Genomic DNA, 23,354 nt, shown 5'->3' on the forward strand with positions numbered 1-23,354 from the left:
GTACGCCTCAGGCTCCGCCCCCTTCTCCCGGCAAAGGCGCGCAGGGGCGGGACGTCACAAAACGACTACAGGCCCGTAGCCCATCGAGATCCTACGCTGCCCCGCCCCAAACTCGACCTTCTCCTCGTGAAGAAAGTGGCCGGGGGCGGAGACGCAGTTCGGTTTCTGGGAGCTGCAGGCGTCACGTGACGTGTGTGGGCGTGGCTCAGGAGGCAAGTGAGGGGCGGGACCAAGTCCAAGCGCAGAACAGTTACGCCACTCACGCTTAGAGAAGAACTAACCGGACAGCGGTGCTAGCCAATAGCAACCAGTGCTCTGGAGGCAGCGAGACCGGGGTGGAGACTTCGGAGACTGCAGGTGCTGGTGGGTGAGCTCCGGGGTCCGAGGGAGGAATGGGATGGTAGTGCTTTACGCCGGGGGACTGCGGTTGGCTTCCAACACCCGCAGAGACGCTTTCCTTGGCTTCAGCTGCTTCTGCCGCTCCTTAGCGTTGCAGGGCAGGAGAGGTTTCCCCGGCTAGAGGAGGGGTGATTGCCCTGGTGCCCCCTGGAGTTGTGCAACGCGGCGGCCCTCAGTTGTCTTCCCTCCTCCGTCCCCATCGCATGGGCTGACTCCCACCCTCACCTGGACACCTCTGACCCCAGCAGAGCCCTCCAAGGCCTGCTTGATCCCAGGCTGTCAGCCAGCAGCTTGAGTGGTGCACACCCTTCATTGCGGCGCTGAGACCCAGGTGCAGCCTGGGGATTGCCAGGCCTGGGCGGGCGCCCCAGGGAGAAAACCCAGGTTGCTGTTGTTGAGGCGTCAGTGTAATCATGAGAGCTCCTCCATCTAGTAAGCAGCCAAACCAAGTAAATAAGTAACCTAAGCGGCCCTTCGGGTTCGCTCTGTGCCTTTGCTCCATGCTTTTCTGACTTTATGAAGAGTCATACTGACTTATGTCACTCTTGCCATAGTTGTTCCATCTAGACCCTGGTGACTCTTGCATGAAACCCCACGTGATCAAAATCCAGAGAAAAGTTGGTCTCTGCAGATGACTGTAAATACCTCGCTTGATGGTAGATTAAATGCCATGCTGTGTGTTCCCTTCTTCCTATAGCTGCAGGGAAATCGCGGCCCAAAGCCAGTAGCAGTGATTAACACAATTACCTGCCTGTTATTTTTGAAGGTGGATTTCATTCTGTTCTTTTACTGTGCTTGTTCCCTTTTACTGTTTGGGGATACCATGAACCCTTTGGAATCTTTTTGCAAACACATGGGATTTTGTACACACTATATCCTTGAAGGACCGTAAGATAAAATTACTGGCTCAGTGGCGTCCGTTTAGCTAATACTTACCCAAAGCCGGTGTCAGATGCCATAGTTAAGCCTTATCAATGGTAGGGAGTATGCAGTGTGGCGAGGCAGATGCAGCATGTACATAAAGGGCTAGAATAAGAGTAAAGGTATGTGGAAAAAGAGTACTATTACCCACGCATCAGCAGTGGTCCTATCAGTTTTCCATTTTCACTTTAATATTTGGGCATATTGTAACTTGTTCTTCTTGTTTTAAATTTTAGCTTATTTGCTTTTTCTAAGGCACTTTTTTTTTTCTTAGTAATGCATGGGCTTGGACTCAGGGCTTCCTGCTTGCTAGGCAGGCACTCTACCACTTGGGCCTCACCTCCAGCCCTTTTTATTCTGGTTATTTGGGAAATAGGATCTCAACTTTTGCTCAGGCCAGCCTTGATCAAGATCTTGCATTTTATGCTTATTTTACTCTTCCTTCTGTGGCTGTGATGACAGGTGCATGCCACAATGCTTAGCTTTTCTTCCTATTCCAGTGGAGTCTCATGACCTGTTTGCCCAGGCTAGACTCCAACTTCAATCCTCCTGATTTCAGCCTCCTAAATAGTTAAGATTACAGGTGGGAGCCACTGGTACCAGCTCTAAAACACTTCTGGATAGTCTTCTGTGTAGTAGTTATTAGCAATGAAGAAATAGCCCAGAAAGAATGTGTGGAATAATTTAAATTCAGATGAGGAACTCATAACCTATTCTTTTACCGTTGAATATTGATCTATGGAGCCTAATACACAAAGAGGTGATGTAGTGTTCTCTCTACCTAGAATATTCTCCTCCTCTCTTCCCATCATCACATTCTTTGTTCCTCTGTATCATTCAGGCCCAAATGTCATTAAAAAAAAAAAAAGAATGTCTCTACTCACCCAATTTAAATAGCTCATTCTCCCCACTTCCTATTCCCAACCCCAAAGCTAGTTCCCTACCTTTTTCTATTTAATTTAATCCCTTCCCTATCTACTTTCTAAAAATCTTACTTGTCCATTAAGGTTTAATGTAAACCTTGCCTTTCCTTAAGGCCTACTCCAGAGTTCTTTTAAACAATATTGTTTATACAATTCATTTGGCCATTATTTCAGTAATACCCTAGGACATTTCAATGGTCTTGTGTAATTTATATGCATGTTACCATGCAAATCAGAATATAAACTACTTGAGAGAATTTTATGTGTACCTTAGCTATTACAAGTAGTATACATGAGTAAATGTTATGAATTGACTTTCACAATGATTTTTTTTTATCATTTTCACTGGGTAATACTGGTTTTTTATGTTGTCTGTTGCATTTACCTCCCACACTTTTTTTTTTTGCTGCAATACACACTTTTTTTTGCTTTAGTCATTTATTCATATGTGCATACATTGTCCCACACTTTTTAAAAGTAAATATAATTTTGAAGTTAATAATTTGCCTAACTATATTCAATAAGTCCAAAGATTGTGGTAAATATTTTTATTACATTGGTCAGGAGAAGAAGAGGACTAACATAAGAGGGACCCTGCCACATTTTTTTTATTTCGTATATGTGGTCCTTTTGCCTGATCTTGATCTCTGACTTCTTAGCAGTATTCTGGGAGACTTGTGTCCTGTTTCCAGTTCTACCACCAATTTATCTGTGTGACTGAGTAAATCACATAACATCTCCCAGGTATTAATTTCAATGGAAACACATCAAAAGATATCATTGCTAAGATTAGGTAACTTTTAGGTAATATTCACTAGCTTTTTATTGCATTACAAACTTTATTCTCTCTAAAACTTTTTCTCCCGTGACTTTATTGAATAGCTCCAGAATTTTGCCAGTCACTCAAGGAACAAACTATGATTCTCCTTCTCCTTGGTTCTCCATTATCCACTCTATCCCAAAGCCCTGTTGGTTCTACTTCTAAAGTTGAGTTAATCAATTTACTTCTCTTCATTGCCATTAGTAGTTAACACTCTAGGCTAAACCATGATTCTTTCAGTGGTTAGTTTTCTTTGCCTGTGTGAGAAAGGGGAGCATTCTCGTCTAAGTCTGTCCTCTATAAGCATAATTTGTCCTCATAGCTAAATCTAGAAGTCCATGCCCTTAATCACTATGCTACATTGCTTCCTAATCAGATTGAGAACAAGCCAGCAAAGTAGGAAACCTGAAGAATGTTGTAACATAAAAACTAAAGGAGTGTTTCAAGAAAGGAGAACTGATATTTCTGAAAGGTTATATAAGATGAGGAGAAACAAAGTAGCATTTGACTTCAAGATGATAGTGTGGTGACATTGATGAGGGAAGTTTTGGTGGAGTAAAAAAGAGGAACTTGATTATAGTGGGTTGAGATGCTTACTGGACATGATGCTCTCAGAGTGTTCTTTAAAGATTTTTTCTAGATAGGAAGTAGAAAAATAGGATAGTAGCTAGAAGAGAAAAAGAAGTCAAATGGTAGAATTTTTTTGATGTTTAAGATGAGAGATGTTAGAATTTGAATTCTGTGAAAAATGTCTTGTATTGAAGGAGAAATTGGTGTGTGTGTGTGTGTGTGTGTGTTTTCCCTACTCTAACCAGGACCCCAGAGGGGAGGACTTGTGTTTATTGCTTTTAACTGTATCCCCTCATATTTAGAATACAGCCTTTCATAATAATAGCCACTCCTGTAATCTTTCTAACGATTGTTAAGTAACATGGACTCTGCTTCCCTTAACCTTCTTTCAATTTATCCTTCACGTTAGTTAGAAATGTATTTTAAAAATGTCAAATCACTGCCAGTTTAAAGCAAGTAGTTCCCACCGCACTTAAAATGTAATCCCAGCTCCTTGCATCTGCTTTCTGCAGCCCTGTTTCCTGATGTTCTTGCCCCCACTAACTGTACTGGCCACCATTAATTTCTTAAAATTGAAGGACTCCTTTCTTACTATAGGGCTTTATATGTGGGTTTTTCACACCAACCTCTTACTTCTCATCATTCAGATCTCAAATGATACCTTCTCAGAAAGGCTTTCCTTTATTTTGTAGTGAGAGTCAGGGTTCAGGAGCCTGACCACCTGGGTTCACATGCCAGCTCTCCACTTACTTGCTGTATGTGACTGTAGGCAAATTACTTAAATCTTCAATGTCTCTTTTTTCCCTATCTATAAAACAGGGATAATAATAATGTCTGCTTTATACAGTTGTTTTGAAAATTAAAAGAATACATAATGCATGTAGTACAAAGGTCAGTGAGCACTGTAGAAGTGCTGTTACCATTGCTGTTATCTGATGTTGGATGACCCTCGCTGTTCATTTTTATATCCATTTCCTAATTGCTTCTTCATGATATTCATAACAATTTCCAATTACATATTCATGTAACTTATTTATTTTCATTCTTCCTCATTAAATACTGAACAACAAGAAAACAGGAACCATGTGTATCATATTCTCCAAGAGCTCTCTAATCCCTAATTCAGTCCCTATTGTACTGTTAACGTCTTCATTAAATATTGAACAGAATAGGCCAGAAATCATACTCCATATTGAAGCATCAATGATCAAACTAATATCACTGGAGGACCCACTGAAATCAAAGCCCACATCAGTAGTAACACAGCTGTAGTGTAATCTATTTCTGTCAAGTAGAATATGCTTTTCTGCCATTACATCAAAGTCTTCCTTCTTAGACCTAATTCTTGTTGTTTTATTGATTCAATTATTTAAACAAAATTGTAATAAGAGATATTTTAAAAAGTATAAAACAGTTTTGAAAAGTGACTCAGTGTTTTGGGCAGGAAGGTGTTTCATTGAAGCTGAGAGACACTATGATAAAGTATTATTATATAATAGTATATAATAATACTATTATTTATATACGACTAAGAAAGAAAAATACCACTTTAACTATGGCACAAATTTTTATCACTTGGAATTTTCCATTCTTCCACAAAAAACCCTTTAAAAATATATATATACATATACATAATATACATACATTATATTACCCCTGGACATGTATAAAAATTAAAATCTAAGCAAAATTAATTGGCTGAAGTACACCAAAAGTTTCTTAACATTCAAAGTCTCGCTCTTCATTCACTTGCAACGGTGTTTCTATGTCCATGTTATATCAAGATAATATCATTCTCTGCTTAGAGCATAAGTGAGTCATCATTTCTTATACAAGTATGTTATTAACTCCAGGGTTTTCTTCTAAGATACATCTTCTAAGATGTCCATTGCTTCAAGTTTAATACATGGAAAATATTGACCTCATCGTTGATAATGACTGTTACCCAGCCAAAGTGATTGTGCAATGCCTGTGCACTTTGGATATAAATAAGTGTGAGGAAAGTTGCCTTACAATCTGTAAACTGTCTTCATTCAGTTTGAAGAAAATTTGGGGCAAAATGGTTGCCTCATAAATCTTTTGCCATGAATGAAGTATTATTTAATGGTTAATTATGTCACTAATTTTATGTGCATATTGATAATATTAATTTAATATTCATATCATTTAGGGCTAACATTCCGATGTAACTAGAATGTCCACTTTGCAGCTAAGGGAGCCAAATCCTCAGAGTCAAAGTAGGAGTCATTAGTAAGTAATGGACCATCTGATACCTCTTACTCTGGTTCCAAATCTCATGTTCTTATTATTTGCAAAATACACTTATACAAGTATCAATTAATGCAAACCAAATTAAAGAAGTGGAGAATTTTAGCTTCTTAGATTTGTCATTCAGTGTAGAATATACATTGCAAGCTTTATTTTTTTAAACAACTTTGTAAAACAATACTGAAATGACCTTAAAATATTATTTTTGGGGCTAGTGGAGTGGCTCAAGCAGTAGCACCTGCCCAGCAACTGTGAGGCCCTGAGTTAAATCCTTGTACCACCAAAAAAGAATATTATTTTAGTATACTTTAAATTGTCCAGTTAGGTTTGTTTCATTCCTGTTTACAGAAATGAAAATTTCTTTATGCATACACTGAGTTCATTCTTAGTCATGAACCATGTGCCTTATTGACTCAATGCAACAAAATATCTGTATGACATACGTGTTTTTAATAATGTTAAAGTTGATTTGAAATGTTTTGTTTGGGTTTTAAGGTTTTTTTTTACATTCTCAATAACTGCACCACTATGCAGAAATGCAGCTTTTTTTTTGTGGTCTTTCTTTTGCTTTTCTTTGAGAGGAAAGGGTACTGGGGGTTGAACCCAGGGCCTCAAGCATGCTGGGCAAGCACTCAACCACTGAGCTATATATATCTCCAAACACAGAGATCTCTTTTGAAGAGTTCTGGTTGTTATCTTTTTGGAAGTCTCTGGTTTAGGTATATTTTTTCTGTTTTATTATTTAAAAATACTGAGAAACCATTTCATATTCAAAGTAAGATGATGTGGGTTTTTTTGCATTTTAAGTGTTTTGAGGAAAAACAAAACTTTAATGTAGTTTCTGAATTATATTGATATTTTGTGTTTTAATTTTTATTTTGAAATAATTGCATATGGGTAGACAAGTGCAAGGATATATGGAGGGTTCTCATGTGCCCATCACCAGTTTTCCCCAACGGTTGTGTTATTTAAGGTACAACTACAGTAAAAATTAGCCATAGGTTTTATTCTCTATCAAGTTGAGGGAGAAATAGTCTCTTTTCCTCATTGGCTGGGAGTTTTTCTAATGAACAGGCATTGGATTTCGTCACTTTTTTGTATGAATTGATGTCATTTAATTTTTCATCTTTAGTTTGCTAGTATGATGGATTTCATTGATGACATTCAAATGCTGAATCACCCTTACATGTGTTGATCAACTTTCTTGGACGTGTATAATTTCTTTCATATTTTGCTAAATTCTCTGGACTAATATTTTGTTAAGAAGTTTACATCTGTTTCACTGTATCCTCAGCAGCATTAGTTGTTTTTACTCTTGAACGTGGCCATTCTAACTGGGGTGAGATGAAATCTATTTTGAATTGCATCTCTTTTATAACTAGGGAAGTTGAACACTACTTCATGTATTTATTGGCCATTGATACCTCTTCTTTGAAAATTCCCTATTTAATTTGTGTGCCCATTTCTTCATTGGGATGTTGATTGTTTGGGAGCTGAGTTTTTGAGTTCCCTGTAGATTCTGGATGTTAGTCCCTACTCAGATGAGTAGCTGGCAAAGATTGTCACCCATTCTGTGGGTGGTCTCCTAAGTCTAGTGACTGTCTCCTTTGCTGTGCAAAAATTTTTAGTTTGATGCAGTTCCGTTTGTACATTTTCTCTTAGATGCTGAGCCACTGGAGTTCTATTTAGGAAGTTATTCTCTATGCCTATGTGTTCCAGTTCATTTTCTACTACTTCCTGTAATTGTTTCAAAGTTTTAAGCCTTATATTATGGTTTTTGATCCACTTGGAACTGATCTTGGTGGGGTGAGAGGCAGGGATCTAGTTTTAGTCTTCTACATGTGGATATCAGTTTTCCCAGCAACATTTATTGAAGAGGCTGTCTTTTGTCCATCATGTGCTTTGAACTCCTTTGTCAAAAATCAGTTGGCTGTAGCTACATGAGTTTATGTCTAGGTCTTCTATTCTAATCCATTGGTCTTCATGTGTTTTTATGCTAATAGCATGCTGTTTGTTTGAAGTTGGATATTGTGATGCCTCCATCCAGCGTTGGACTTTTTGCTCAGAATTGCTTTGGCTTTTCAAGGTCTTCTCTGATTCCATATTAATTTTAGGATTTATTTTTCTATCTGTGAAGAATATCATAGGGATTGCATTGAACATGGAGATTGCTTTTGGTAGAATGACCATTTTCACAATGTTGATTCTGGCAATCCATGAGCTTGGGAGATCTTTCCATCTTCTGATGTCTTCTTTGATTTCTTTCTTCAGTGGTTTATACTTTTCATTGAAAAGGTCTCTGGTTTTCTTGGTTAAATTTATTCCTAGGTATTTTTTGAGGCTATTTTAAATGAATTGTTTCCCTGATTTCTTTCTCAGTCTGTTCATTGTTGGTATATAAGAAGGCTACTGATTTCTTTATATTCATTTCATATCCTGCTACTTTGCCAAGAAGAGATTATGATTTCTAGGAGTTCTTCTGGTGGAGTTTTTAGGGTCTTTTAGTATAGGATTATGTCATCTGCAAATAGGGATAGTTCAATTTCTTCCTTCCCTACTTGAATCCCTTTAATTTCTTGCTCTTGTCTTACTGCTCCAGCTAAGAATTGGTGGCAATACAAATTAATGCAACCATTATGGAAAGCATATTCCTCAAAAAGTTAAAAATAGAACTGCCATATGATCCAGTGATGCCACTCCTAGGCATATATCCAAAGGAATATAGTCAGGATACCATAGAGACACTTGCACACCATTGTTTATTACAGCACTGTTCACAATAGCCAAGCTATGGAAATAACCCAGATGCAGTGCAACTGATGAATGCAGCAAGAAAATGTGATATAGATGGAAGGAAGGAAGGGAGGGAAGAAAGGAGGGGAATTTTACTCAGCCATAATGAAGAATGGTGTCATGTGGTTTGAAGATAAATGGATGTAATTGGAGGACATCACATTAAGTGAAGTAGGTCAAGTGCAGAAAGATAAAGGCCACATGTTTTCTCCCATATGTAGAAGAGAGATCCAAAAGATAAACATATACACAAAAACAAACATGATCATATACAAATGTATATGTAGAATGTTTGTAATAGTGGGACAACATTACGGAACTCAGAAAAGGAGGGAAAGGAAAAGGGAATGATAGAGTATCAACGATATAATACGTAACATCTATGAAGCTAGAGGATATAAGAATATGTGTTGAAAGCATTGAAAACTTGGGGGTAGGTGGGAGGGAAGTGTTAAGAGAGAGTAATGGAAGGGGTTGAATGGACCAAACTAAAGTGTACTCACAGCAAGGACACATTGAGAATCCCCTTAGATTAGAACATTGACTTAGATATTAATAGTGAAAGACAGGACTATAAAATAGGTAAGTGTGTATAGGGGTATTTGTGGGAGGTAATAGGGTGAATGAAGGAGATTAAGGTGAGGGCATATGGCTGATGGACTTCATATACTTATATGAAATAGAACAAAGAAATCTCTTGTAATTGCTTTAAGTGGGATGGGGTGGGTGTTGAGGGGGAAAGATGGAGGGGGTCTAACAAATGTACAATATAAACCTATTTGGAATTCTCACAATGAATCTCCTCCTGTACAACAAATATACCCTCATAAAAAATTTTTAAAAAGTTTTCATCTATATTTGTGAGGAATATAGGTCTGTGGTTGTGGCATTTTTGTGTGTGTGTTTGTTTTGGGTACTGTCTTTGGAGACCACAGTAAGATTGGTTTCATAGTTAGTTGGGACATGTTCTCTCCTATATTCTGAAGAAGCACTAGAATTGTTATTAATACTTTACACTGATAAATTTAATTTCCTAAGTATTTACGTGGCTGTTCAAATTATATATTTCATATTGCATTAGTTGTGGGAATATAAATACTTGATGCTATAGGTTTTCCTCTGAACACTGTTTTAAATGCATTCGAATTTGATATGTTATATTTCAAATCAATATACTTTTAATTACCTTTGACTGACCCGTGGATTATTTAGAAGTATGTTATTAGTTTCCAAGTACTTGAACATTTTCATTTTTTATTATTAATTTCTGGCCTGATTCCATTGTGGTTAGATAACATAATATTAGTGATTTCAATTCTTTTAACTTCTTTGAGGTTTGTTTTGTGGGTCAGGATATGGTCAAACTAGGTTTATGTTCCACGGTCACTTAAAAAAGTATGTATAATGCCATTTTTAGGTTGCAATTGCTGTAATTCTTTTTATTACATTCTTTTGGTTGATGGTGTTGTTGAATTCCTCTAAATCCTTGATGATTTTTATTATTTCCACTAATTTTAGAGAGAGGGATATTAAAATATTCAGCTGTCATAATGGATCTTTCTAATTTTCTTTTTAGTTGTAGCAGTTTTTACTTCACATATTTCACAACTTGATTACTTGGTATGTACATATTTAGAATTGCTAGTCTCTTTGGGGGGTTGAGTAACATTGTAATATTCCCTGAAAACTTTTCTTGCTGAAGGCTACTTCTCACTGAATAAATATTACAATGCTTGATTTTGTTTAATTAATGCTTGAATAATATAAGCCTATTTGTCTAGTTACTTTCAACCTATTTATATCATTATTCTTGAAGTGAGTTACTTACAGGAAACATGAAGTTGAGTCACTCTTTTATTTGTTCTGATCATTTACACTTATTGCAATTATTATGTTAGTACTTAAGCCTACCATTTATCTTTTGTTTATATTTATTCTCCTTGCTTTTCATTTCTCTGTTTTCTTTTTTGTGTCTTCCTGTGTGTCACTTGAACCATTTTTAGATCTCCATTTTGATTTCATTATAGTGACTATGAGTGTTACCTCTGCATACATTTTTAAATAGTTGTTCAGCCTTTCTGACCGAACATTCTAGGATGTAACATAGGAGGAGGAAGGTTAGAGTCCTCATTACAGCTTACCATGGGTAGAATTCTAGGCTCTTCATTGCTCATTTGTAGGTATGAGAAGGTATAGAGCCATGAATTTTTAGGGTGTTTTTCTGGTTTTATTTTCTAAAACCTTTGTATATGCCGAGGTTGCTTCTTTTCTGAATATGTGACTAAAGAGAACAAGTTGTTTTCTTGGGGCTCTTTATGTGTGTGTTCATTAGTGATTCATGATTCCTAGCTCCTTCAGAATATAGAATATTTGAGGCAAAAAGACCACATTGTTTCTCAGGTCCCAAGTTTGTTAACTAGTCTGCTTTCTTCTCTACATTTTTCACAGTCTTCACGTTTGTGAGTTTTTTGTGTATGTATATTATTAGTGGTTGTGCATAGGAGGAAAAATAGGGAGAGCAGGAATCTCTTTGTCTTTTATATGGGTAACAGTCATAAGAATTAAATTAAATACCATGTGAAATCCATAGGCCAGTGCCTGGCATATCTATTTATTTGATCAGCAAATGTTAGCTCATATTACCACGTACATCTTTGTTATCAAGAATAATGTTGAAGGAAGTTAAGAAGGTGAATATGGTTGATGTACTTTCTATATAAGAATGAATATAGAATTTTTAAACCTGTTGAAATCATCATAAAAAAGGGACTAATGTAGGAAGGAGAAAAATACAGAGGATGAACCAATTTGGGTTATAATACATACATGGAAACAATGAAAGTCCCATATAGCTATCTTAAACAAAAGTGTCTTTTTTAAAAACCAGAGAACAGGAAGGTAAAACAGGTCCTATCTGGGGGTTGGTACTAGTGGAGAGGGGAGGATTATAGGAGGGTGAATATGGTGGAATATTATGCACTCACATATGAAAATAGAAAAATGAGTCCTGTTGAAACTATTCCAGGAATGGGGGGAGAGGGGATAAAGGAGAACAATGGACAGGATGAATTCAACTCTGATGTATTGTAAGAACTTTTGTAAATGTCATAATGTACCCCTAAAACAACAATAATATGATAATAAAAAAAATAAATAAAAAAGAAAGATGTTAAGATGGATATGGTGATGCATACCTGTAATCCTCACACGCAGGAGACAGAGGCAGGAGGATTGTGAGTTCACGGCCAGCCCAGCCTACGTAGTGATTCACTGTCTCAAAAAAAACACCTGAAAATACCAGGGAACTTTTGAGCAGTGTGTTTGTGATGAGCTCTTACTGCTGAAATTGCTTCCTAAGCTTTCAATTGATGTTAAAATTGAGTATCACAATGGTATTATAAAGAACATGAACTTTGAGTGAAGTGAGCATGTTTCTAAGAGTTTTGTGTTCCTAGGCCTGTTGTTTAATGGAGCCTCAATTTGTTGTTTTGAAGAAAAGCCTTATTTATACCAATCTTGAAGATTATTAGGAGATAACTATTCAAGTTGTTTGTTATAAATCCTGGTACCTTCAGGCTTGTTATGTCACTAAACAGCTGTAGATGGTCAGAGTCTCGAACCACCTAATTGCCTATCAGTGTTTAGCTGCTAAGAGAAATGAAAGTTTTACATATAATATTATTCTCCAGTTTCTTCATTTTAAGGTCCAAAAATTTTGCTTTGTGATATGGATATATATGTTAAGATTGTTATGATCATTGTCAAAATTTTCCTCTATTCCTGGCCTTCATCCTCAGTGTATTAACATGCTCAAGTTTCTCCCATCTAAAATGAGTCAAAAGTTCCTAGTATCTACACATTCTTCTCACCTCTACCTTGCCGAACTTCTTAAAGAATAATTTACACAAATCACGCCCATTGTTTCTTCCTAATCCCATTGTAATATTCTCTGCCTACCACTTCTAAATCATCAGTGATTCTTTTCATTTGTTACCTTACCTAACTTTTCAGTGAAATGTGAAAGAGGAAATCATGTTGAACATGGAACCAGACATACGCTAAGATGATTTCAAACACAGCTGCCATCTGCATGTACAGCCATATGAAAGCCCCAAGCAGGAAGTTCCTGCTAATCCCAAAAAACCCCAGATGATAATTAATTGTCTTAAGTCACTAAGTTTTGATATGACTTCAAAGCAATTTATAACCAGAAGAGAAATGTATGGGGTGAGTCTAGTTTTCCTGTTTCTCTGCTTCTTCATTGCCAAGGACTGTCTTTCCTGTTTTCCAATCTTGCTTTTTGGTGGTGAAACTTTCATGCTTGGAGCTGAATTTTCAGTTTGGGAAGTTCCTGAACTTATCTAGCCTTCATCTAATATGATCAAACTCTGATTTTTTAAAAAACAATTTTCTTATAAAATCTAATCTCAGAAAGCATGTAGTCTTTGCTCCAGGGTCAATTTTTTAATGCCTACTTTGTTACCATAAGGAAATGGAGAGGGGTCAGGGATGTGCTGGGTATATACTCAAATAATAACTACTGTAGAAATACCTCTTACAGTAACAGTAAGATTAGTCATGCAATGAGATTCTTGATAAGCTCTGAACTTGCACATTTTTCCAATTAGCACAATTGTTTTCTTGTGGTGCTAGGGATCAAACCCAGAGCTTTCCACATTCTTGGCAAGTGCTCAACCACTGAGCTACATTCCCAGACTTGTTTAACACAGTTGTATAGCCATGAGTGTTAGGCCTTAATAATATGCTGTTTAATTTCAGGGAGCCCAACATTTATGAAAATTTAAAGGAAATTATTGCTAACTGCCATGAAATAGAATGCTTAAAAGAGATTACTATCACATGATTGTTGTTAGTGAGCATTTTTAAATAATTGGCACTAAAAGTCTATAGTCTGAAATTTTTATTAGGTCTCTCCTACATCACTGATTGTGTTTTTCGTTCTAGTTCTAAAAGCAGATGGAATTTGCTATGGATAATTCATATGATTTTAATGAAGAAAGCTCATGTAATGGAATTTCATCTGAGAAGAGAAACAACTTCCTTGTGTCAGAAGACCACGGACAGAAAATCTTAAGTATACTGCAGAGTTTTAGAGAACAAAATGTCTTTTATGATTTCAAAATAATCTTGAATGATGAAATAATCCCATGTCATCGTTGTGTGTTAGCAGCATGCAGTGACTTTTTCAGGTATTTTACCTCATCTTTGTTTCTGATTTTGTGGCATGGATAATTGAGTTATATTTTATAACTACACTCATTCTTTCCCCCACAGTAGCACGCAACAGTGAATTTTGATTCTTATGGAAAAACTAAGTAGAACTAGGCTAATTAATGATTTTTGAGTAGGAGAATTTAAGACTACCTTTTCCAAACATAATTTGATTTCTCATATAAGTATCCTACGGGGCATTTCCTAGTCATGACCTGACTGCAGTCCCTCAGGATGACAGTGGCTTTCTGATCCAATAAGGTTAAGGGTCAGACACAATACCAGTCTGATGTGGCAATTATCTCAAGGCAATGCCATCCTGTATGGTCTCTTAGTCATTACAAACATAAGTCTCTCTTTGTGACATCCTGGTCCTCCTAATACAATAAATTTGTATTTTGCATGTTCAATTTTAGAAGCAAGGCAAATGGAGTTTAATCTCTAGCTTGGTAAACTGTTACTACTTAGTTTTATGAAATCACATTCCCTTTTCCTTAATATGCTATATAAAATTTGTCTTTTAACATGTTTCTGATTTGGTGGATTTTTCCTACAGAGGCAGACATTCATTGAAGACATTTGGCATCTTACTGTTTGTCTCATGCTGCATTACTGCCAAATCAAAAATTAATTTAAAAAATTAAAAGCTTAAGTCTCAAAGCATTTTAAGTAATTTTAGCTAATACTAGCACAGTTGATATTAATGTACTCATGAAGAAATTCTGCCACTAGATTAATTTTTCTTAGTTCTATAAATTCTATATAAGCACAAATTGATATATAAAATTCAAACATTTTATAATCTTTTTTGGATTGTTTGCTCCATCTCAGCTAAACTGTATATTTTTCATGGGAGAGTTAGGGAGTTATATAATATGTTTGTCACAGATAAATAATATGGTATATAATTATATCACACATTAAGGTAATTTACTAGCGCATCATTAAGACATAATTTCATAAATACACTTTAAATCAACTTAAACATGATCTCTTTAAGGTAATATTGAAAATAATTATGGAACAAAATACTCCTGTTTACTTGTTCTTTTGTGTTCTTTATTTTTTCAGGGCTATGTTTGAAGTAAACATGAAAGAAAGAGATGATGGAAGTGTTACCATAACTAATTTGTCCTCCAAAGCAGTAAAAGCGTTTCTTGATTACGCCTATACTGGAAAAACAAAAATAACAGATGATAATGTGGAAATGTTCTTTCAGTTGTCCTCATTTCTTCAAGTTTCCTTCCTATCCAAAGCTTGCAGTGACTTTTTAATAAAAAGCATTAATCTTGTCAATTGTTTACATTTATTGTCCATATCAGATAGCTATGGCTCTACCCGTTTGTTTGATCATGCTTTATACTTTGTACAACATCACTTTTCTTTATTATTCAAATCCAGTGATTTCTTAGAGATGAATTTTGGAGTACTGCAAAAATGTCTGGAATCAGATGAATTAGATGTTCCCGAAGAAGAAACAGTCCTGAAGGTCGTCCTTAATTGGATTAAACATAATTTAGAATCAAGGCAAAAACATCTGCCCCATTTGATTAAAAAGGTCCGATTGCATCAGTTATCAGAGGACATGCTTCAAGACTGTCTGCTCAATGAAGAGAGTTTACTTAAAAGCACAAACTGTTTTGACATGATCATGGATGCAATTAAGTGCGTGCAAGGTTCTAGTGGACTCTTCCCTGATGCTCGGCCATCTACAACTGAAAAATATATATTCATCCATAAAACCGAGGAAAATGGAGAAAATCAATATACATTTTGCTATAATATTAAAACCGATTCATGGAAGATATTACCACAATCACATCTGATTGATTTGCCAGGATCTAGTCTATCTAGTTATGGAGAGAAAATATTCTTGACAGGCGGTTGCAAAGGGAAGTGTTGCAGAAAGGTTCGACTTCATATTGCTGAGTCTTACCATGATGCCACAGATCAAACTTGGTGCTACTGTCCAGTCAAAAATGACTTCTTTTTGGTATCACCTATGAAAACACCAAGAACCATGCATACATCAGTTATGGCTCTCAATAGATTATTTGTCATAGGTGGAAAGACTAGAGGATCTCAGGACATTAAAAGTCTCTTAGATGTTGAGTCTTACAACCCTCTCTCCAAAGAGTGGATATCAGTTAGCCCATTACCTAGAGGCATATACTACCCAGAAGCAAGTGCATGCCAAAATGTAATTTATGTTCTTGGATCAGAGGTAGAAATTGCAGATGCATTTAACCCATCGCTCGATTGTTTTTTTAAATATAATGCTACAACTGATCAGTGGTCAGAATTAGTAGCAGAGTTTGGGCAATTTTTTCATGCTACTCTAATTAAAGCTGTCCCAGTAAACTGCACACTGTACATATGTGACCTTTCCACCTATAAAGTTTATAGTTTTTGTCCAGATACTTGTGTCTGGAAGGGTGAAGGATCTTTTGAATGTGCAGGCTTTAATGCAGGTGCAATTGGAATTGAAGACAAGATTTATATCCTAGGTGGTGACTATGCACCAGATGAAATCACAGATGAAGTGCAGGTGTACCACAGCAGCAGGTCAGAGTGGGAAGAAGTCTCACCAATGCCGAGAGCTCTAACCGAATTTTACTGCCAGGTGATTCAGTTCAATAAATACAGGGACCCATGGTTTTCTAATCATTTCTAAGAGTAGTATGTGCTTGGCTATCCTAAATCTATTCTAGTTTTAGTAACCTGCAGGTAAATTTGTTTTCCGTAAGGACTGGTAAAAGGGTCTTTACATCTAAATAAAAGAAAATGTTCCTGCTATTAAAGAATTGCTATGTATGTATGTATGCTATTTATGAATAAAAAGTCCCCAGAAATTTAAAGTGCATTTTACCAAAAATTATATATTAAATATGACTTATTCTTGATGAATCCAGAATACCCAGTATTTTCACATGTAATTAAAAATCAGGCTCTGATGCTGATTTTTAAAGTATTTTATCCATGAAAGATAGTTTTAAAACAAATTCCAAGTTCACAGATTTGAACTGTTTAGAAGGGGGAAGTCTCTTGAGATAGTAAAAAATTAACTATATACTCTATATTATGTGATCTGAAGGATACGTTACAAACAGGTAAGAATCCTACCTTGATAACTGCAGGTGTAAAAGTTTAATTCCTATCCATTCTGGTCATTGGTTAACTTTTATTAAACACTTCCTTTTTAATCATTTTTGGTCAGAAATTTTTCTAAAATGAAATATATTTCCCCACCCTTCTAAACAGTACATTAAACATAGCTGATCTTTTTCTGTGATTCAACACTTCATTAAGAGCACATTGTACCGTGTTTTAATGTCATGCCAGTGGCAGTTACTTAAATCTTTTTAAATGCTGATTCTATTATTTTCCAATGTCAGCTGGTTTCAGGTTTTAACAGTGTCTTATCTCTCTTATTTTCTGGTTCAAATTTAGTAAGTTAGCATTCTTGATTTAATTAACAGTTCCAAGTTACACCAGGCCTGAATTTATCATAACATATGGCGTATTGATTGATGTTCTTGGATTGTAGGATAGTAGTTTTAAAATACTTGTTGCATATTAATGTCAGGTTCCAGCATAGTCAAGGATATAGAAAATTTGACCTCAAAATAAGTAAAGGATCATTATTGTTGGGGCTTTTGTTTATTTGTTTTTGCAGTACTGGGATTTGAACTCAGGACTTCATGCTTGCTAGGCAGGCGCTCTACTTGAGCCACAACTCCAACTCTATTATTGCACTTGTTAAAATGTATCTAAATTGAGCTATAATAAGAAATTTCAGGATTTAACTACTATGGTATGAATTTTCTGTGATGATGTACACATATAAGCTATAAGGCACCATATTGGTTTATTAACTGCAGTTCATTATTCATAGTGAGTTACTTTCTAAATTTAAAAAATGACAAGGCTTTTGGTATTAGTAAGTAGAGTTCACAACCTGCATCCATTAGGTGTTTAACCTTGAACTAAACAATGAAGGAGTGCTGGCCATCTTTATTAGATGGTTCTGGCTTACAAGAGGGTGTGGTTTTTGTCAAGGATTGGAAAGATTCAGGCATTTTAGGCATTAAGATCCCTGATTCATGTCTCAGGTAAAGTGTAGGTATATTTCTCTGAAACCAAATGTAGATTCCTACACTTAGTAGTAAATGTATTCTGTAGTAAATGTATTCTGCAGATATACCTAAATGAAAGTCCTTTTATTTTATCATATCAATTTATGCAAATATTAAGTTCCAAAAATATTTTTCAAAATTTAACAGAACATTAAAGTACACATTTCCATGTAGTTCCAAAATCAGGGTGGTCTCTACTCCGATGACAGTTACATGAAGACTATTCTGCAGAATTGGTGGCCTTTCTCTATAAGCTCATAATTAGTTGCCTTTTTCTCTATGTGCATGTTTCAGAAAAAAAAAAGAAAATTTAGTGAGGCTTCTCTGTGTGCATGTATTGCATTAAAGCAGACTGTGAGAACGACCACAAGAATGAATGACCTAGATATGGATTTGCTGAACAGTTAAGGATATGTTTAAAATAAATATTGTAACTTAACTCCAGAAAGTATTCATCTCTTCCAGAGAGGAGAAACTAATGCAAAAGTGAGTCACTTTCTGATACTGTCTATTGTATCATCTTGAATTCCACCATTCTTCTCATTAGCCATTGATTTATGGTAATGTTTCTAGAATTGCTTTTATTAAGACTCCCTCTACATTTGATTAAATACTTTTTCTAATGCTGATTTTCTGTCTTAGTTGCTAAAATTGCTGTGGGTTGCTTTTCAATCATTTTCATTTATTGTCCTCTCTTTCCATCAGCCTCTTTGCCCTCTTCTCCAGTTATCACTGTGAGAAAAATACTCCATCAAGTCATAAAACCTCAAACTCTCCTTTATTTTATTTTTTGCTTGTCACCAAAAGCAATCAATACCGGACTTGGCTCTACTAACTGATCTTCTAATTTTGTATCTCCTTGTGAAACTTTCATTTGATCTGTCTGCCTTACTGAAAAGCGGTCCTCCTTTCAGAACCACACAGGGACAGTGACTAAGTTGGTTATGTCCTTTGGTCTGACCAATCACTGAGGATTCGTTTGCCTAAGAACAAAATATATCTTTCTGGCTTCACTCTTCATTCTGAATCTCTAACATACAAAGATCAGTGATCCCTGGAATCTAGTCTCACTACCAGAAGGAGCCATTTTTCCTGTCTAAAAGGTTAGTAAGAGGGAAATAACATCTCATTATGACCTCTTCCCTTGGTCTTTTTTCAAAGTCTGTTTTCTTTCATTGTATGTTTTTTGCCAATGCTGCAGCATAAGAGACAAAATAATTATGCTCATTATCCAGATAGCTGTCATTCCTGTGGAAAAATTCTATTTCCCATTTCTAAATCCATTATCATTTGTCTTGCTTCACCACATTTGGATTATGCATGCAAAAATATTTAATGTAATAGCTTCTAAAATTGAAAGTAGGTATGTGGCATTATTAAATATAAAAAAGATTAACATATAAGATCAATCCAAAATTAATGGATATTCCTGGAGCAATCTTCGAGCTCGAGTTAAAATGCGATGCACCTTTTTGTTCATCTACAGCCTTTGAAACTAAGCAGTGTGGAAAATATTTGCATGATCAGAATTAACTACATTCCTATAGTACTCAACTCTGGTATTGAGAAGGAAAAAGGTCTTTATCACAGCAGTATTCTTTACAGACTACCCTGGAAAGCTAGATTTATTGAGAACAGCCATATACTATACAATATGATTCCACATTCACAGATCCTAAGAAGAGCAACTGATTATGTGTTTAGTGTGCTTGGCACAGAGGTTATCACTTAAAAATCAGAATCTAGCGCAGAGGCATGCATCTGTTTAATATTTTGGTAAGTGGAAGTAATAAATGCTATGATGTAATGATTAAATATATAGTTGAATGTGTAATGTTACTTGAAGATCACTCTTCTCAGTTTGGAGTCAATGTTCTGTAAAATTTTCTCCGCTATGTTTGGAATTGAAGTGTAAGATTCCAAAATGTCTTCCAGTGGGTAGCTCAGGACAGCAACCAAAACAAGGGCTGGAATTTATAAGTAAGCAGATTTCTGTTCAGTGTGAGAAACACCTTTACTTTATAAAGTTCTACTTCAGAATGAGAACATTTGTCACACTATGGCATATGACATTACTAGCCCAATAACTTCTTATACAGGAGTGCATGACCAAAGATTTTTACATATTATTTACACATTTTGAGCTCCATCATTTTCTTATGTAACACTAATTGCTTCCTCCTCCAACTTATTTAGGATTTTAGGCATTCTGACTTCAATGGTTCTGTATCCTCAAGATTTTTCAAGAGGACTTGATTTTTAAAACAACATCAGTTGAGCATTTTTGTTGAAAGGAATTTTTTTCTTTTTTTTTTAAGCACTCAGGAAAAAAGTCTGTAAATGGTGCTGACATTTATAGTGAGCTCCTAACAGGTTTTTCCATCTGCTTATCATAGATGCACATTTGTTTTATAGTGCATAAAAAACTGAAAGACTAGTACCAAAATTTTTATCTGAATTATTATGTCCTTGAAACTGAATTATTATGTCCTTGAAGCAAAGGCAATGATTTTAGTTAAATATTTCCTTTGAAAGACTATCCTTACATCTTAAAATTTTAAATGTGTTTATAATTTGATGTTTATCAAATTTAAATCGTAATAGGGAATTTAATCACAGATGACACTGTTAGACTTTTATCCAAAGATAACTCATAAGTCATGGACTCATTCAAAGTTGAAAATAACCTTGGAATCAAAGATAGTTTCCCATCTAGTGTAAAAAACCTTCTAAATTCTAAAATATCCTAGACACATGATTTTTTTGTCAGTTTCTAATTCAGCCACCAATGTTTTCCTAACATTGAAAATAACTCTAGCTTGTTGTAACAACTTCCAGCCATTGGTCCTATATAATAAATATTTATACTTATTATATAAATATTTATTTACATGTCTGCATTCCTCATTTAACTGAAAGCTCATGGGGATAAAGGCATATCTTCATCATTTCAGGACCCAGCAATTAGCATAGTGCCTGTCAAATAGTAATGCATCCAATAGATTGATATTCTATTAAGCAATATGTGAAGCAAAATATACTTATCATAGTTACATTGTTCCTGAAGGGGTTTGATGTATCTGTACTCTTTGCAACTTGTTTTCATGTACAATGGAAATTATTTGAATCCATGGTAAGATTTCACGTTTTAGAATGCAAACTACATTGTACTTTAATTCTCTACACATGTGTTAATTCTTTTATAATAGTTTATAGCTTGCTTATGTTTATCATCCGAGAAATTTTGTATAGGCTGTTGATGCAATATCAGTTTACTTTTTTATTATATGTAAAAGTTAACCAGATGCATTTTGTGAGACAGAAAAAACATATAATATGTTGCTGACTTTTGGAGCGAGCATATAGTTGATTCTATAGTTATGTACATATAGTTGGTTCTTGAAGTTGGTTTTTTGTACTTGGGGATTACTGGTCTTCCATGATTTTCTTCTGTACTGTCTAGTTCTGTGTTTCCTTTCAAAGGCTGTAACAGATTGACTGCAAGTTTTAGTAGTACATATGCAACCCCCATTTTCCCTACAAGAGTATAATAGCTTCACTGATCTTTTTCACTTGGGGAGATAACTCCCAAAGCTGCTAACATCACATATACAGGTAACTTCACTTCTCTGTCCGTGGAATGTAGGCTTTTGCCATATGCTATGAGAAATAAAATCAGCATCTTTGCAGGTCTGTGTTAACCATATCAACAAGAAGCAAAACATTTCAACTCTATAAATAATTGTTAATTTATTAAAATGTATCTCAAAATATATATAATCTGTATTTATTGATAGTAGAAATAAAAGAGGTGGAGAAAGGTGGATGCCAGGGTTCTCATTTTCTTGCCTCTCTCCAGGTGCCCCAGGTTCCAGGGAAATGCTGGTGGGTCTCAAAACTACTGAGAGTGTGGTGGTGGAGGTGGACAGGGGATGGCAGAAGGGATTTCTGTAGTTGGGATATGTTTAGTCATGTGGACTTCAAGATGTCAACCTGGACGGGCATGGGAGTACACACTTGTAATCTTGGATACTCAGGCAGATATTGGGAGGATAGCAGTTTGAGGCCAGCCCAGGTTACATGATAATAATAATAATAATGTTAGGAATGCCCTAGCTCTGCAAACAACTCAGGCATGGTGGTGCAGTCCACTAATCCCAACTACACAGAAGGTCTAGATAGGATGATTGTGGTCCAAGAACAACCTTGGGTGAAAAGTGCAAGATTCTGTCTAAAAAATAACTGAACCCAAAAAAAAGGACTGATGGAATGGCTCAAGTGGTAGAGCACCTGCCTAATAAGGGTGAGGCCCTGAGTTTAAACCCTAGTACCAACAAGAAAAAAAAGGAGGTAGACAACCTGGTCTGAAATGAACAGAGTAACCACCAGTCTTCAAGTGAGTTACAGAGTGGGAGAAACCTCTAGGCTCCAAGTAAGTGAAGAACAGACCAAATGTCCACAGGCCACAGACAACAACAGAAGTTACCAAATGTACAGGGCCAGGAACCAACAAGCCCTGGCCATTGGGCTACTAGGCACGCAGAGGCCAGTTAGCTGCCAGATGTAGCCTTCCTCTCTCACAAACCCAGGAGCTCAAGGGGTGATAGAGTTAGTGAAGGGACCAAGTTCGAAAGTCTAAGTAGCACTGAAAGAGGGATTTAAAGTATTTGCAGAGGACAGAATGTCTTTTAGCTCTAGTCTCTTCATCTTTCTTCTCTCTGGACAGGGCCATTTATTTTCTGTCATGCTTTGGATTTTCCTTTGTAATGAAGTATGATTTACTAAGTGACCTAAGCTAGCAAGTCCTTAGTCCAGACTGTGGCCCAGGTTGAAACCGAGTACCTTCTGGAAACCCACCTCTTGAAAGATGATGCTGTCTGTATCCCACGCATCTGCTGTCTTCTCGAAATTGTTGAAGATCTCCAGTGCTGAGAGTTAGTCCTTAATCCAGGACTTGATGCTCCGGGTTTCTTTCCTTATTATATCCAATTTCCCCCTAGGTCTCCAACTTTCTGCAGTTCACTTTGCCTTCAAATATTGACCCATCCCATTCTTCTTATTCCCTCTAGACAGAAGCCTTTGACAGAGGTTATTAAAAACATAAGGCTGTGTTAGGTCGTTGGGTATATGGTCCCCTTCAATTGAGGCCTCAGTCAATATTTTAACAGCTGTAGGCCCCATACGAGAGACGCTTTCATTAAACAGACTGGATAATCAATCCCTCATTCTGCATGTGAAGTTCTATCCCTAAATTCTGAGCCTGCCTGAACCAACCCTCTGCTCTCACTGCAA

At 36.1% G+C, this 23,354-nt stretch overlaps 1 protein-coding gene across 4 annotated transcripts; it reads left to right on the top strand.

The window, feature by feature from the left end:
* Positions 1 to 17: 17 nt before the first annotated feature.
* Positions 18 to 21,886, top strand: Kbtbd3 (kelch repeat and BTB domain containing 3). 4 transcript variants are annotated; one of them, XM_074066807.1, is made up of 4 exons: positions 18 to 363; positions 12,706 to 12,921; positions 13,660 to 13,904; positions 14,998 to 21,886. In XM_074066807.1, exons 3-4 carry the CDS (start codon positions 13,672 to 13,674, stop codon positions 16,598 to 16,600), a joined length of 1,836 nt encoding a protein of 611 aa, XP_073922908.1. In that variant the 5' UTR covers positions 18 to 363; positions 12,706 to 12,921; positions 13,660 to 13,671; the 3' UTR covers positions 16,601 to 21,886. The 4 variants fall into 4 exon arrangements, with proteins under 4 accessions (XP_073922908.1, XP_020015245.1, XP_020015246.1 ...); XM_020159656.2 differs by lacking the exon at positions 12,706 to 12,921 and having other exon boundaries at positions 18 to 367; XM_020159657.2 differs by lacking the exon at positions 12,706 to 12,921.
* Positions 21,887 to 23,354: the final 1,468 nt, after the last annotated feature.

Source organism: Castor canadensis, chromosome 2 (assembly GCF_047511655.1).
Source record: "Castor canadensis chromosome 2, mCasCan1.hap1v2, whole genome shotgun sequence".
NCBI classification, from domain to species: domain Eukaryota; kingdom Metazoa; phylum Chordata; class Mammalia; order Rodentia; family Castoridae; genus Castor; species Castor canadensis.